General features: G+C 41.9%; 1 protein-coding gene across 9 annotated transcripts in view; it reads left to right on the top strand.

Moving 5' to 3' along the window:
• Nucleotides 1-15,504, top strand: part of LOC102300534 (striated muscle preferentially expressed protein kinase) — a 61,683-nt gene that overhangs the window by 27,088 nt on the left and 19,091 nt on the right. For 8 of the 9 annotated variants that reach the window (XM_042221430.1, XM_042221435.1, XM_042221434.1 and 5 more), the window contains 15 exons: nucleotides 3,302-3,452; nucleotides 4,593-5,435; nucleotides 5,645-6,081; nucleotides 7,194-7,340; nucleotides 7,600-7,782; nucleotides 10,170-10,321; nucleotides 11,523-11,611; nucleotides 11,775-11,950; nucleotides 12,061-12,238; nucleotides 12,343-12,416; nucleotides 14,046-14,204; nucleotides 14,309-14,498; nucleotides 14,695-14,924; nucleotides 15,007-15,126; nucleotides 15,231-15,335. In XM_042221430.1, coding sequence (XP_042077364.1) covers nucleotides 3,302-3,452; nucleotides 4,593-5,435; nucleotides 5,645-6,081; nucleotides 7,194-7,340; nucleotides 7,600-7,782; nucleotides 10,170-10,321; nucleotides 11,523-11,611; nucleotides 11,775-11,950; nucleotides 12,061-12,238; nucleotides 12,343-12,416; nucleotides 14,046-14,204; nucleotides 14,309-14,498; nucleotides 14,695-14,924; nucleotides 15,007-15,126; nucleotides 15,231-15,335 — 3,234 coding nt within the window. The remainder of the gene's footprint in view (nucleotides 1-3,301; nucleotides 3,453-4,592; nucleotides 5,436-5,644; nucleotides 6,082-7,193; nucleotides 7,341-7,599; nucleotides 7,783-10,169; nucleotides 10,322-11,522; nucleotides 11,612-11,774; nucleotides 11,951-12,060; nucleotides 12,239-12,342; nucleotides 12,417-14,045; nucleotides 14,205-14,308; nucleotides 14,499-14,694; nucleotides 14,925-15,006; nucleotides 15,127-15,230; nucleotides 15,336-15,504) is intronic. The other variant, XM_042221431.1, reaches the window with a different exon arrangement.

The raw sequence follows: 15,504 nt of genomic DNA on the forward strand, positions 1-15,504 counted from the left end.
TTTGTGCTTTAATAATTCATGGGTCAAGTATGCCCACAAACAAAAAGCATTAATCTGAAAATGGTCAGGTACAAGGACTGGACTGAAAATGAGTGAAAAAGCAGACTAAAACTTTGAAAGACCTTCAGAAAGCCTGGAGAACTATTGCTCGAAACCGCTAAAAAAAGGCAAGAAAGGAAGCAAAATATAAAGAAACGAGTTGTGGCTCAAGACTCAGCACAGTAATCCATATTGGCTTCATTCTTCAGCCACAGAAGTGTCTTTTCATCATCTTTAATTCAAACTCTCAGGATCTCAATAATTTGATTTTAATATAATTTTGACTTTAACAGAGGTCTCCGTTCCTAAGCTCTGTATCTCACAGTCGTGGGTTTGGGATTCTTTTTGGATTTCAGAAGAATGTTATTTAGTCCAAGAGCTTCTCAGTTTTGTTATTCATACTTTCTATGCTTGTCTCCTGTGTAAAGTCAACCTTTTCTCCATGTTTGTTTACATTTTGTCTTTGTGTCAGATTTGAATGTTTGACTCTTGGTGTGTCAGCGTTCACTAGTTCCTGTTTTATTTTGATAGTTTCTTATTTTGTGTGCTTTGTATTGAGTTTTACTTTCCCGCTCTCATTATTCTGGATTTGTTGGTATTTCCTTGTGTATTTTTTTTTATCCGAGTCTCGTCTTATCCATGTCCTTTCTCAATGCTGTGTGCTCCCTTATTCTGTGTTTTCCCTTTGACTCAAGCCCGTCCTTGTTTTTGTTTTTTTTTAAGAAAAGGCTTCAGCAATAAAGCTGCTCTTTAATTTTGAGTCCTGTCTCCCAAGTCCTACATTCTAGGTCAAATGTTAAACTCCTCAAAGCCCCCAGCATTTGATTTCCTCCTTTCTGTAATAACAGCCCAAATTAAAGCTACTGTAAAGAAAATCCTTCTTCCATCCAAGATTTTACAGTTTGGAAATCGCGCTTATTCAACTAAAGCAATGAACTAAGTTATATATTTCATCCCTGCTCAAGATTTTTTTTTGTTGCTAAAATAAAATTGCATATTGACTAATGGGTACTGTGTGAGGCAGTTTACTTGATCTAAAGCAAATCCGATTAAGCCTAAAGAGCATTAAATTTGATACAGGAGGAAAAAGAAATGCAAATCCTCTGGATCTTAATGCAAATGTCTAAAATTTAAAGGGGGGGGGGGGGAAAGCATTTTGTCTAGCGGCAAGGTTACGCTTGAACCTGTTAGTGTTGCATTGATGAGAACAATTCCTGAAAGAGTCTTTACTAATTTGCTAAAGTGGTGCTGGTGCATTGGAGTCGTAGAACCTTTACGTCCTCGCCATCCACTCCTAACCAAGCAACATGATGTCTGAATATAGACCTGAAATATTGACACCCTTCTCCTCTACCACAAAGAAATGTTACAGTATATTCTTTCCTCGCTCATACTCGGTGTTTGCACTTTCTAAGCTTTTGTGTTGGTGGGCTGACTACGCCCTCATCACGTCCCTCCAGAGACAAGCCACAGAAAAATAGAAAGAGAATATCAAATGAGGGAGGGATGAGGTGATACATCATTTGTTTTCTTCATGGAACAGAGTGGTTGCCTCTGCTGAATACTAAATAATGACTACAATACCTTGTAATACACAAACAAGATACATTTTCTCCTCAGGCAATGTATTCCAGAAAATATTTCCGGCCCTAAAGCCAGACACGGATGAGATACGTTTCAAAGCACGGCGTGTTCAAATAAAAATGAAAGCTGCTGCCCGGCCTCGGAGAGAAGTGAAAACAGAATTTTGAAGCTGTATATATCAAGACCTAAAAGTGTGGCTGCTCTGAGAAGATTTCTCATTTTGTTCCGTCTGTTTTTTTGTTTTATGAGAAACTGATATTGCACAGCTACTGATGGTGACGCTGAGTCAGTATCATTCAATCAGTCAAGCGCTAAGATGTTTTTTTTTATCCCCGACCGTATCGTTGCTTCAAGGTTTCCTTCGTTAACAGAAGATGCTGACCGCTCTTTTTTTATGCTGCTAAAGCATTCTTGTCTCCATTGCTCATCGCTGGGCGAAGGATCACTTTAAGTGGTACATGTTTCAAACGTGGCCCCTTCACTTTCCGTTTCATTTCCTGTTTTCAAGCAATCAATAGGCTGTTTATCCATCATGCTTAACAATGCTTTCTTCATTAGACGTCATTTCCCCCCCACCACGGGTTTTTTGCTTGCTTCTTACTGCATTAACTTCCAGTTAAGACATTAAAAATATTTTAGATATAGGAATGCTTTATTAGAGAGTAAAGCAAACTCAGAGTCTTGGTGATACATCATTTCTTATTAGATTTATGCTAAAATATTTTTAAGAGGAGCGCGGTATTAGGAAATTACCATGCTTCCATTAAAATGGTTTAATTCACACAGCCCATCCATCAACTGTCTCTTCAATCTGATGAAGTTTGACTTGCAGGAACTTCTGTAACTTCTATAACACCAAAACCAAAAAAAAAAGTTTATACCTGTGTATATACCATACAATAAAAACAGTCATGCAATATGCAATATGATATGACATGATATGATTATCTAATGATGGATGGTATGATATAAAATGCCAAAAAAGTGGTACAAACAATGTGAAATGATACAATACAACATGAAATAAAGAGATCCAAACAATACAATTTTAGTACAATATGACATTTTATGTTATGATATGATACAATAGACACAATATAAAAAGATACGTGTCATACAATAGACACAGTACAATATAATATAATACAATGTGATATCCAGCCTATTCATTTATGTCCACTGTAATGAACATTTGTTTTTGCTCTCTATCATCATCACATCACATTTATATCAAATCTTGATGTGCTCAACAGAGGAAATCGTGGCCTTTCCAATGATATCTAATGTGTTTGGCCTCTTTTCGCTCTGAAGAGGAAGAAATATCAAATACTTTCTTCATCCCATATTTGGGAAATGCCTTTAGCGTAATAACTATACTAACTTACTACAAACAAATGGCTGCTTATTTAGCCATGCCTGTATATAATATTCTGTTATGCAATAAAGCTATATTGTTATTGTTAAAAACAAGTAACCACACTCTCACCAATGAATTAGAAGGCTCACAGCTCAAGATCATTTTCAACACAGACACAGTTTAGTCTCTTTATTGATCGCCCACAACAACCAATATATTGTTGTTGTTGTTTTTAAAATGCTAAAAGTCAGATATAAAATTATACAATTTTAATTTTTAAATTCAAACAGTCTCTCTCCCTTTCTCTCTTTCTCTATACAGGTGAGGGAGGAAGGGTGATGGACTACAATCCCGATGCTTCAGATCGCAGGGCCACCCTCCCCGGCACCTATGACCCTGTAGTGGAGCGAGAGCTCCGCACTCTGGGTTCCCGACCTCCAGGGCCCCATTTGGATCCCACAAACCCAGCAAGGCAAGGCCTCGGTGGGGGTCCTTCCGAGGGGGCCCCCCCTGTCCGTCACCTGGGTGTGGAACCACTCATCCGAGCGTCTCACGCTAACCTTGCCCGGCCCATTCAGGGGTCAGAGGAAAGTGTTTCCGTAGGCAGCGACTACTATGGGAGCATGTTCAGCCTGTACAGAGGGAGAACATTTTCTATGCCATTATAGCACATGGCTTTTTAATTCCCAGGATTTCCCCCAAAAAGCAAAAAGACTGTCCAGAAACCCAAATTGCAATGAAAACTGACTCATACGGCAAGACATTATATCCTCCATAGACCCAACTCGCAAAAACTTTATTCCATTTGCTGTACAATTTGTTATTCATTTTTTACTCTTCTTTATATATTCCCATTTTTCCATATAGTGTACTTTTTTATTTTGATGTCACACTTTCCTTCGACTCTGCGTGCCATCAGTGTGGATTGATTTGAATCTAACAATGATTACAAGCCAACAAAATAACAATGTTAATATTAATATTTCATATAGCCATTAGACAGGATGCACTTGTACAATCTTCTAATATAATATATTATTCAGCACTTCTGAAAACTGTGATTTTTACCCACTGCATGTTTTCTACAGCCGCCCCTCACTTTTGGATTAACACCATATGTTTATAGGTTTGCAGTGGCATGCATGGGTTGCTTTGATCCGAGCTGATATTAGCATGAGTGTTCTCACCGAGTAATTATCATGTGATTCACAGGTTATTTTTAGGCATGGTGTTATTGTGTTAGAAGTTTAAGCAGGGGTGCTTTTTTTGATTTTCGTAGGAGTTTATGTTCTTATTTTGTAATATTGTTGGTGCAACATGCCAACAACAGCGGTTATTGCAGTTTTAGGGTTAAGGTCTTAAGAAGTCTCAATCTCAAAATTTCATTACATTTGTTTCTCTGCCATTTGATTTCACACTGTCTGATGTGTTGCTCATTACCTGATACAACACAGAAAGCACATGCGAAAACACAAAGAACTCAAACATGATGAGACAAAATGACACAAACGGACATTTATCTGCATCTTATTACTCCTCCAAAGCCTTCGCCACTGCACCAGAGCTCTAACTTCACCCCTCCATTATTTCCCCTCAATCCTTACCCCTCTAGGCTTCAAACTGCTGATGAATCACAGGGCCTGTCCTCCTATGTCCCCCTGTCTTCCCCCCAGCCACCTCTTACCACGCACAAAAACAGCATCAGCACACAAAAACAAGACTCGAGCAAAGTCAAACCTTCAGGTCCTCAAACTTCTAATACGGGCCAGTCATCTGGCACCAACAGTGCAGTTATGACGCCCAAACTGGCTCGTGCAGGACCCAAGATCTTTGACAAGGTCCTTGCCTTTGAGGAGCGAAGGGTGGATCTGCCACGAGGGGCAGCTTCCTTTAACTCAGATGAGAGTGGAAAGAAGACAGGAGGCCCGAGCAAAGATGAGAGTCGAATACTGCAGGGTGCAGCCCAGAAGAGAGCGGTATTCAAGCAGAGGGCCTCTTCATTAGAGGACAAGACAAACTACTCCCAGAAGATCCAGAATTACCAGAGCAAGTTCACAGAAGAGCTCCAGCGGATCAAGAAGCTTGTGGGGAAACCAAGCTTGAAGAAGGCATATTCAACTGAGCAGCTGTCACAGAAAGACAGGCTGCACACGGGGAAACTAGAACCCATTCCTGCCCAAGTAGTTAAAAAGTTAGAGGCGAGGGAGCGAGCCCTAGAGGAAGGAAAAGTTGGGGAGAGGGAGGGGGGCAGCATATGGAAGAATTCTCAGCAGGCCCAAGGCAAAGACCCGGGGAATCAGAGGAGCAGCCCCGAAAAGGAAAAGATGACACAGTCAGATTTGCACGGGAAACCAGTAGATAGCGCAAGGAAAATCTATGTTACCACGGCAACGCCACCAGTTCACCAGTTACCAGGACAACCATTGCCAATAGCTACAAAGACGAGCCTAATCAGGTTTGAAGAAGATTATCTTTACTTGTGAAATTTTCTCTTAAAAAAAGATTCCAATATGATCATATTTGTATATTTTTGTTTGAGGGATTTGAAATTTCTTTTAAAAATCAACAACAAAGCACTTAATGGAAATTAAGAGTTTTAGACATGTAATATTTTTTCCCTCACTTGTTATATTACATAACAGCTTTCTCATCTTTTGCATGCAGGGAAACCCTACAAAGCTCTCTGGCAGCTGACAAAGACACACTTGTTAACACATCCCACAAATCTTCATCCTCCTCCAGAGTTGATTCAAAGAGAGACACCAACATGGACAACAAGACGGACCACCGATCACCAGGCCCAACAGGGAAGAGAGCATCCCCAGTAACTGTAAGGGAACCAGGACCCCAGTTCCCACCCAAGCCTCCTCTGCTCACCCCATCACCCAATCCTTCCATCAGCCCGCTCCTAAAACGAAGGAAGGCGGAGGTGGGGCGGACATCTCCGGCCATGAAAGTGAACATCCCCACCATCCTGGTGGAGGATGAACCCATGGAGACAGAAAGTGTTCCACACAGGAGCAACGAGGGAAGGGAGAGGGAGGGCAGAGTACACAAGAGCAAAAAAGGCCGTTCTGCTCAACGGAAGTCTGCAGACGAAGGTAGGTGATGCTTTACGAGTGTTCTAGATAAACGTGTTTGTAAAAAATCCAAGCAGCATCCATCGCAGATGAGAGTCTGGAACTGGATGAACACTTTAATCATTTTGGGAGCCATTAGGTTCCTGCCTGTGGCTTGAGTGACCCAACTTTTGTCCAGTTCGTTTCTTTACACAAATAACAAAACAAATACAACCACCTTTTGTTGTCCCTTTAGAAGTCTTTGAGGCTTTATCCATGGATTTCTGCTCAACTACCAAGTCTACCAAGTTGCCAGGCTTACAGTACTATTTTCATAAATGTTCCCATTTATCAGGTCAAATAAAATAAAATATCTAGACAAAGTGGTAGAAGGGAACATAATGACAACCATAACCCTAACAAAAGAGCACTAGGAAGCTGGTGGATCTTAAGAGATTAAATAACTCCCTTAGCCCTAAGCTAAAAAGTTTTGCTATCATATCTGATTAAAGGTTTTTGTTCTGTTTCACCTTTGACCACCACTGAGTGAGATTATTAAAAAACAAACAAACAATTTAAACTGTAAAAAGATCAGGACCTACACACACAACACTACCCCTATGAAAAATGATAAGTTTAACTACCAGGGGTCAGAGAAATAGACTTTTTAGGGTTGTGACTTCACTCTTAAAGAACGTAAAGTAATATTGGGTGTTTGTTTGCGTCCCATTTTAACAACTTTTGCATTTTTGTGCCTCATTTGTGGCTTTAAGATCTGAAACACAAAAAGAACTTATTGGAGATGTATTACCTTTGCTAGGCTGTAAGTCCCCGAATAAGAAAAACATGCACATAGAAATAAAAAATACAGATTACAAACTAAAAAGGAATGATCAAAAAGGTTGAACTTATATATATATATATATATATATATATATATATATTATATATTATGTTGTCCACCATGGAAAATTAATCAAACCAAGAATTGCTGCCGGGCCCAGACTCACTAATGAAACTCTTTTCATCATGGGGATCCGTAAAAGGAAACTAGCCCAATGCCTTAATTTGGAGTCTGACCCATTTTTCTAAAGCAGGTAATAGAGCACCGGCAGCTGCACAGAAAACACTCTGACCGTCCCTCTAATTCACAGGCAGTTCTTCCGATGACTCTTACCTGTCTGCTGATGATGAGCCAGCTGAGGCCCCGAGGTTTGAGAAGCCTCTTGAAGACACCACCGCACCCAGCGCCTCTGAGGTCACACTGCAATGCATCATCACTGGCAGCCCAACCCCTACTGGTAACAGCTGAAGACAAGTCACCATTTTAACATCCCCATTTTCTATAATTTTCTTTTTTGAATTCAGTAAGGAGACTGTTTTCTGTTAAGTGCCGTATAAAGCGATTTCTTGCACACATAGTCTTATGAAATCTGGTCAATTTTAAGTGAAACTCTCATAAACCAAATCAATGAGCCTTATCCTTTCACATGTTTGCAATCTGACTTCTTCCATATCAGTTTTTCAGTGTTTGTGTTTTCTCTCTCTCTGCCTTCTCAGTGACATGGAGGAAGAATAATGTGGAGATCCGGTGTGACGCGTTCCATGTGGTTAAAGCTGAGGGCGAGAAGCATAGTCTGGTGATAAAGGAGATGAGGCTGAGCAATGCGGGGTCATATTGCGCCACGGCTGTCAACGCAGCGGGCAGAGCGTCATGCAGTGCGACACTCTACATTCAGTCAGGTGAGGCTGGGCCAGAGCCTGCTTTCAAGCCCTGTGCGATACTTGAAATATTGGTATCAATTCGATTACCAAGTAAATATACAGCCTGTATTGCCAATACCAATACAGATACCGATAATTTTAACCTATAAAGGCAGCTTTTATGGGGGTGAGCAGTGTGTCATGATTTATGAGATGAGCCATCTTCCAAAAATATTAAATTTATTTAACACTTTTCAGTAGATACTGAACTTAGAAGGACAGAAACAAAGTATCCATCCTATCGCACTAGTATTTATCCAGTACCAATACCAGCGTATCGATAGTTACATGTATCCGCCCACCTCTACTGCTTTCTTGTTTTGCAGTTAGACATGGTGACACATTTTACCAGCACAAATTTTAAATGAAGAGAGCGACACCGGGGGGAACATAAAAACGATGCTGTTCTCAAACATGTTGACTCACACTTTAATCCGCTGCCAGCCCTCCTCCGCCTGACATTCTGTCTTAATGACTACAAAGGCCCGCTGGAGCTCAGCATCCCGACCGGGGCTCCTCGCAGCGATAGTTGCCATGGCAACCCATTAATTCTTGAAGGCACCGAGCTCCCCCTCGGCATGAATTCAAAACGCAGACCTGCCCCCGTCACACAAAGGTCTCCTGAGCCTCAAAGGCAGCCGTGGCATTCAAAATCAGGCAAAAAAAGAAAAATATAAGCGCCTGCAGTGGACGGGTGTTTATACTACGCTGTGCATGAGAGAAGCTCCCAGCAGTGCTGGTTCGGCCTCATGCAAATGCAACTTTCCCCTCTTCACAGTTTTGTCAACAAATGCGAGCGCTCACCCTGGTGCTTTTCCGACAGCAGCACGCGGGCCTCTGTTGCCATATTAGGCCAGCGGAGTCTAACTTTGCAGGAGTATTTTTAGAAGGCCTCTTGTTCTCTCGGGTAATTGCCGTCTGCTTTATGTCCCCGCTCGAGATTACAGCTGTAATCGTGGAGTTTTTCATCACTTCAGATTTCACGCTACAGGGCTTGGGGATGGAGCTGCCAGAAAGTGGCGGGAGATTATGTGAGTCATTTTAGCCGAGAAGTGTGTAGATTGTTGCCACGACAAGCCAAAATAGTGGGCGAGATTGATTTACTGGCTTCAAAGAAATATGCGAGAACATAACACAGGCCTATTGTCATTTTTGCATTAAAAAAAATCAAAGAAGTTGAAGAGCCACAGCTTTGTGACTCAGTGGAGTCTTTAAACCTAAGCTTTAATAAACTTTTAAAATATTCACCTTTTTCATCAGCCCGGGATGTCAGGAGTGTAAGAGAATAAAGGCGTAACAGTGATGGGAAGCAGGAGGACAGGGTGGAGGAAAGTTGGTCGGCTCACACTGTTCGGGAGTTGTGTAAGAGTTGGCAGGTTTACATAAATACTCTGGGGAGTTATCCCCTGGTGCACAGACGCCGCTCAGAGATGTGACTCTAGGTAGGTTATTTTGTTGTTTTTATCCCCCCTCCTTTTTTTAATGCTATAAGCGCAACAGAATATCCACCTACGTTGCTTAATAATTTGGCATAAACAGTGTTTTTTTTATCGTGTTTCATTACTATTAGTCAGCTTTTCCATATATGGCTTTCGGTGCATTTCTTTCCATCTGTATATGCGACCAAGCCTGCCTTTCCCTTGCAGATGATGACCCACTTTCCCTTTATTTTGCACAGTTGAATGTCATGCAAAATACCTATCAGTCCACTGTTCTGCCATCTGAAAGGGGGGGACATGTCTTTATTCTACTTGGGTAATTGATTTTATTCATTTTCACTCGCAACGTTATCTAGTCGTGCCAGATATGTGAGGTCTTAGGCTTTGCAAAGATTGTGAAATGCTGACACGAAAACGAAGGCAACAAAAGAAGAAGGAGAGACAGAAAGAGAGAGGCAGCTCTTTATATTTCTTCCCGCAGCTGTGAGTTGAGTCTGACTGTAGTCCAGACTGCCAGGGTCCAGACACAGTGTCTGATCTAGAACTCGTGGGAATGAGTGAATGATTGGGTCAGGGATTATGGGATTAATTCGTTATCAGTTCGCTTATGGTCAATTCAGATGGTCCCTGTGCTCAGTGTGTGGGGGTGCATGTGGCCCACTTGTGTCTAACCCACTGCTTTGTGTTGCCAAGTGCTCATTTTGGCAAAGATCAACACCAGCAAAGCAAAAAAAAGACCGTAAACATAATGAGCTATGCCAGTGCCATGTTAACCATATTTCAAAAGGCTTTGCACTCAATTACTTAAATTAAGACGTGTGTAAATCAGAATCGACTTTTTTGTGAACTCAAATAAAAATGAATTGGACACGGCGGTAGTATGCTTGTAATTCTATTATATTTGTGTCTGATATCTTGTTCTTCCAGAGCCGACCCACACGCAATGTGGGAAATCTGCTGTATCTCTGGAAATCAGCAGTCCAATCCAGTCAGATGAGGAGTACCTGAGTCCTCAGGAGGAGGTGATGGAGGTCGGAGGCTCACTTCCTTACCATTTAAAAGAGCCTCCCTCATTTCAGGTAAAAGTATAAAAGCTCCTTATGATTTTTTCTTTAAATAACAAGCGCAGCGTCATAGTCGATGTCTCTGATATCCCCATTTCGTTGTCTTTCCCGAATCATCATAATTAATGTTGGTCCAGGTTCAACACTGCAAGTGACCAATCACATTGTTGTGATGTATTGCCAAAAGTATTCGCTTGCATATGAATTTGAATGACATCCTGTTCTTAATCCTTAGGGTTTATTTTGATAATTTGATCAACTCTTTGCAGCTCTAACAGCTTCAATTCTTCTGGGAAGGTTTTCCACAACCTTTAGGAGTGTTTATGGGAATTCTTCCAGAAGCACATTTGTGAGGTCAGACACTGATGTTGGACCAGAAGGCCTGGCTCGCAGTCTCCACTTTAATTAATCTCAAAGGTGTTCTATCAGGTTGATGTCAGGACTCTGTGAAGGCCAGTCAAGTTCTTCTACACCAAACTCGCTTATTGGTGTCTTTATGGACCTTGCTTTGTGCAGGAAGGAAGGATCCAGCTGCAAACTGTTCCCACAAAGTTAGGAGGATAAAATTGTCACTAATGTCTCGTTATGTTGAACCATTAAGAGTTCCTTTCACAGGAAGTAACCCTGCTGGCCCAACTCCTGAAAAACAATCCCGAACCCTATTCCCGCCTCCAACAAACTTTTCACTTGGCACAGTGCCGTCAGACAAGTACTGTTCCTCTGGCAACCCCCAAATCCAGAGCCATCCATTGGATTTCACCGCATTTAACTTAAAAAAAAAAGAAAGAAAAAGAAGAAACAATTGTCTGTTGTCATTAATGGCAACTCTCTTCCGTGTGAGGTGTTGCTGCACACTCTGTCTTGTTTTCCAGGTACACAGGTATTGGGGCCACAGGCAGGTCCCAAAACAATCGGACAAAAATATGAGTTACTGCACATGGAAATATGAATCTTCTTTTGATTGTTCTCCGATCTTAAGATCACACTGTCCTGCAATATTCATTGTCCTAGTAGCAAAATGGCAATCTCCATGGACATATCCTTTTGCATTTCATACCATGACTCCACTTGCTTCATCGCAGCATTACTCGATAGCTGCAGTCATTCTGGGCACGGTCGTAATGTGATTTTACTTTCAATCTGATAAAACTGGAGCAAAGCTTAGAGATTAACCTTAAAAGCCTTTATAGGTAATCATGTTTACATTCTTTAACAGGTGGCACCATGTGACCAGGCGGTAACCGAGGGTCAAGATGTTGTCATGTCAGTGAAAGCCAGAGGCCAGCCCAAACCCATGGTTTACTGGTAAGACATCTTTTTTTCCCCTCAAGGTTTTATTGCAGCTAGACATCTCAGGAGAAACCTGAAGCTTTTATCACAATCAAGGTCACTAACTGTCTCACACAAACACCTCTCCATTACGCGCCTGAGCATAAATGATTCTGACAGCCGCTTTATACTGACCCAGGCTGAAGGACAGAGTCTCGGTGAAGACAGCAGGGCACTTCACTGTGCGAGAGATGGAAGATGGCACCAGTGAAATGAGGATCGGCTCGGCTCAGAGGTCAGATGCAGGGCTGTATGCTTGCAGGATCATCAACGAGTATGGAAGCAAACAGGCAGAGTGCAGACTGGAGGTCAGAGGTAGGTGATGAGAAACTGAACTGAATGTTTAGTCATACCGTATCTTGTCGTTCTTCCTTATATATGCTCTATTTGTGCTGTTTTCTTTTTCTTTTAATCAACCGCTGCAGCACAAACGGCGTTGACGATCACCAGGGAGATAAAAGACGCAGCAGTGAGGGCTGGAGAATCAGCCGTGTTTGAGTGTCACATCACGGGACCTCCAGATGTGGACGTGGACTGGCTGTCCAGGGGGAAGCTGATCCAGCCTGCACTGCTCAACTGTAAGATGCACTTTGACGGAAAGAGGTAGGTCCACCGCATGTTGCTGTCACTGCAGCACATTTTATTATCTGACAGATTTTTGGTGTCATAAAAAAAAATTCATTCATTTATTTTTCTTTATGCTATAGGTGCCGTCTCATGCTAAATTCAGTACATGAAGACGACAGTGGGACATATACTTGCAAGCTGAGCACTGCCAAAGGTGAATCATAAGCAGTGCTGTCCCTGTTGCTGAACAGAAGATGAGGTGTGATCATAAATTTTCAGTCTAACTAAAAACCTGTGCAAATTTCCCCTTCAAAGCCATCTTCTGGTGCTGCTGCTCTTTTTAAATCATCTGTACAAATCTGGGATTTTAACCTCAATGATTGTTTCCCCCAGATAGTTTTAGAGAGGCACAGTACAGAGTTCTTCTGTCACACTGGCCTCGTTTCACAAATGTGGCTTGTGCCTTCTTCCTCTTCCCTAAAACGATATAATTCAGGGGTGTCAAACATAAAGCCCCAGGACTGCAACTGGGCCTACAAAGACTCATGGGACATCTTACATTTTAGCTTACATTTTGGAATTTTAACTGTATTTTCATAAATTGTACTTTTTTTCTCCTGATAAAGACCTCCCCAAGCCCACATAATTCAATTCAATTCAATTCAATTTTATTTATATAGCTCCAAATCACAACATAAGTCGCCTCAAGGCGCTTCATAGATACAGAGAAAAACCCAACAATCATATGACCCCCTATGAGCAAGCACTTTGGCAACAGTGGGAAGGAAAAACTCCCTTTTAACAGGAAGAAACCTCCGGCAGAACCAGGCTCAGGGAGGGGCGGCCATCTGCTGCGACCGGTTGGGGTGAGAGAAGGAAGACAGGATAAAAGACATGCTGTGGAAGAGAGACAGAGATTGATAACAGATATGATTCAATGCAGAGAGGTCTATTAACACATAGTGAGTGGAAAGGAAAAACTCAATGCATCATGGGAATCCCCCGGCAGCCTACATCTATTGCGGCATAACTAAGGGAGGATTCAGGGTCACCTGGTCCAGCCCTAACTATATGCTTTAGCAAAAAGGAAAGTTTTAAGCCTAATCTTAAAAGTAGAGATAGTGTCTGTCTCCTGAATAACACAGGAATAAAGTAAAAGATAAATCATCACATCATAGATCATCACCCACTACAGAATCTTTCAACAATTTATGCACAGGGATTTTAAATAGGTGTGCCTATGGTTTCAATTTGAAAATCCAAGATCCTGAATATTCTCGAATTACTGCATTCACAAGATTTTCAGAAAACTCTCAAGTTCAAAGCTCAGAAAACTCTGAACCACTGGTATGAATTTGAAAATTCTAGGTGACTTCCTTCCTGAGTTATCTCATTTACAAACTTAGGTGTCCATGCAGCCCGTCTACTTATCCGACTGGCTGATGGGGTGACGATAATATGTAAGCCATCAGCCTTTTGCGGTTGAGAGGTAAAGACTGAGACATACTGTTGACATTGCACTTCTTGTACTAAGATATTTCAGAGATTAAATATATTTACAGTGACAGAAAGGGAAGATGTGTGTGGCCCATAATCTGTGGCCTGATCTAACTGGTTGGCTCCTTTTCTTCCCAAGGAATCTAACCTGAAGGTGGAAACATGGCAAATTTAAATCACATAAGGTTTTTTTTTTATGATCACACCTTATATTTATGCTGGGTTTTCCATTTCGTGTTTTTTTCTCCACCAGAGAGGTTTTGGTTGGTTGTTCTCCAACTTCTTTAGATGTGATTGAACATATTTCAGTGATACACTTACTAACAGGGCGCATGTGCATCTACAGAGGAGCTGACCTCGAGTGCGAAACTGATTGTCACGCCATCCAAGGAGCCTCTGTTCACACGAAAGTTGGACATCCTGGAGGTCATCGAAGGACGCACGGCACGGTTTGACTGTAAGGTGAGCGGATCGCCTGCTCCGAGAGTCACATGGATGCATTTTGGTAAGAATCTCAAAGCGGCGGTGCGGTGTTCCTACATTTTGTTGTTTTTTTAGGCTTGTCCAAAGAAATGACTTTTTAATTTGTCTTTTATAACGTTCTTTCAGAGTCACGAGTGGAGGAGAGTGATAACATTCGCATCCTTCAAGAGGGGGGTCGTCACTCGCTTGTCATCACCCATGTTGGCAGTGACACAGAAGGATTTTACACAGCAGTTGCTCAAAACATTCACGGAAAGTCTGAATGCACTGCTGAGCTGTACGTGCAAGAACCCCGAGCTGCCATCTCCTCTCACATGTAAGAGAAGCCGTTTGTTTCTATTTGCATCTCATCCCTAATTGTGTAATTGTTAATTCTTTGAAGGCTTTGAGAAGAAAAACTATTTTTAAAAAATCAAATGTTCCACTTTTGCTTTCTAGGGCAAAGAAAAATAGCTCAGATGGAGCGAATGTGTGTGATAAAATCAAGTCGACCTGTTCTTTTCTTCCTCCAGGTCCAAGTTGGAGAAGATGCCATCCATCCCAGAGGAACCTGAAGTGTTCGACAACGAGGTGGAGAAGAGGACCATGCCGGACTTTGTGCAGCCTCTGGCTGATGTGGAAGTGATTGAAGGGAAGGAGGCGGTGCTGAAATGCAAGGTGGCGGGCCTGCCATACCCAACTATTGCCTGGTATCACAACAGCAGGCGCATTGAGAACAGCGAGGAGCGCAAAATGACTCAGTGTAAGCAGATAAACACACAAAAATAAGCCGTTCAAAGTGGGGGAAAGATGGCGAATAAGAAACCTGTGTGTCTGTTCTCCAGACAGGGATGTCCACAGTCTGATCATTCGGAGCGCTTTTCATGCTCACGGAGGTGTTTACAAGGCTGTCATCTCCAACAAAGTGGGCAAAGCAGCCTGCTATGCTCATCTGTATGTTACAGGTAATCATAGATACACACCGTTTAATGGTATACATTACGGGATACACAATTTCCCTAATATTATTGTGAAATATGTAAATATATATGTATGTTTTTGGAAACAGATATTGTTCCTTATCCTCCTGATGGGCTTCCGGTGATTGAGGCCATTACAGGAAAAACTATAACCCTCAGCTGGAAGACACCAAAGAGACTCGACCCTTCACTTGGTAGGTTCATAACACACCTGCAGGCTGGTGCGACACACATGTGGATGGATATAATGTGTTGGAAAAATCATGTTTAAAGAGCTCGAACAAAGAAAGTGCTTAGGTCTTGTCATGGCTACTGAACGGACTCACGCGCAGACAGTTCTTTCTAAGAGAACAAAAGGAGATT

The sequence above is a fragment of the Haplochromis burtoni genome, unplaced genomic scaffold (assembly GCF_018398535.1).
Source record: "Haplochromis burtoni strain Fernald_Lab_line unplaced genomic scaffold, NCSU_Asbu1 Contig_67, whole genome shotgun sequence".
Lineage (NCBI taxonomy): Eukaryota > Metazoa > Chordata > Actinopteri > Cichliformes > Cichlidae > Haplochromis > Haplochromis burtoni.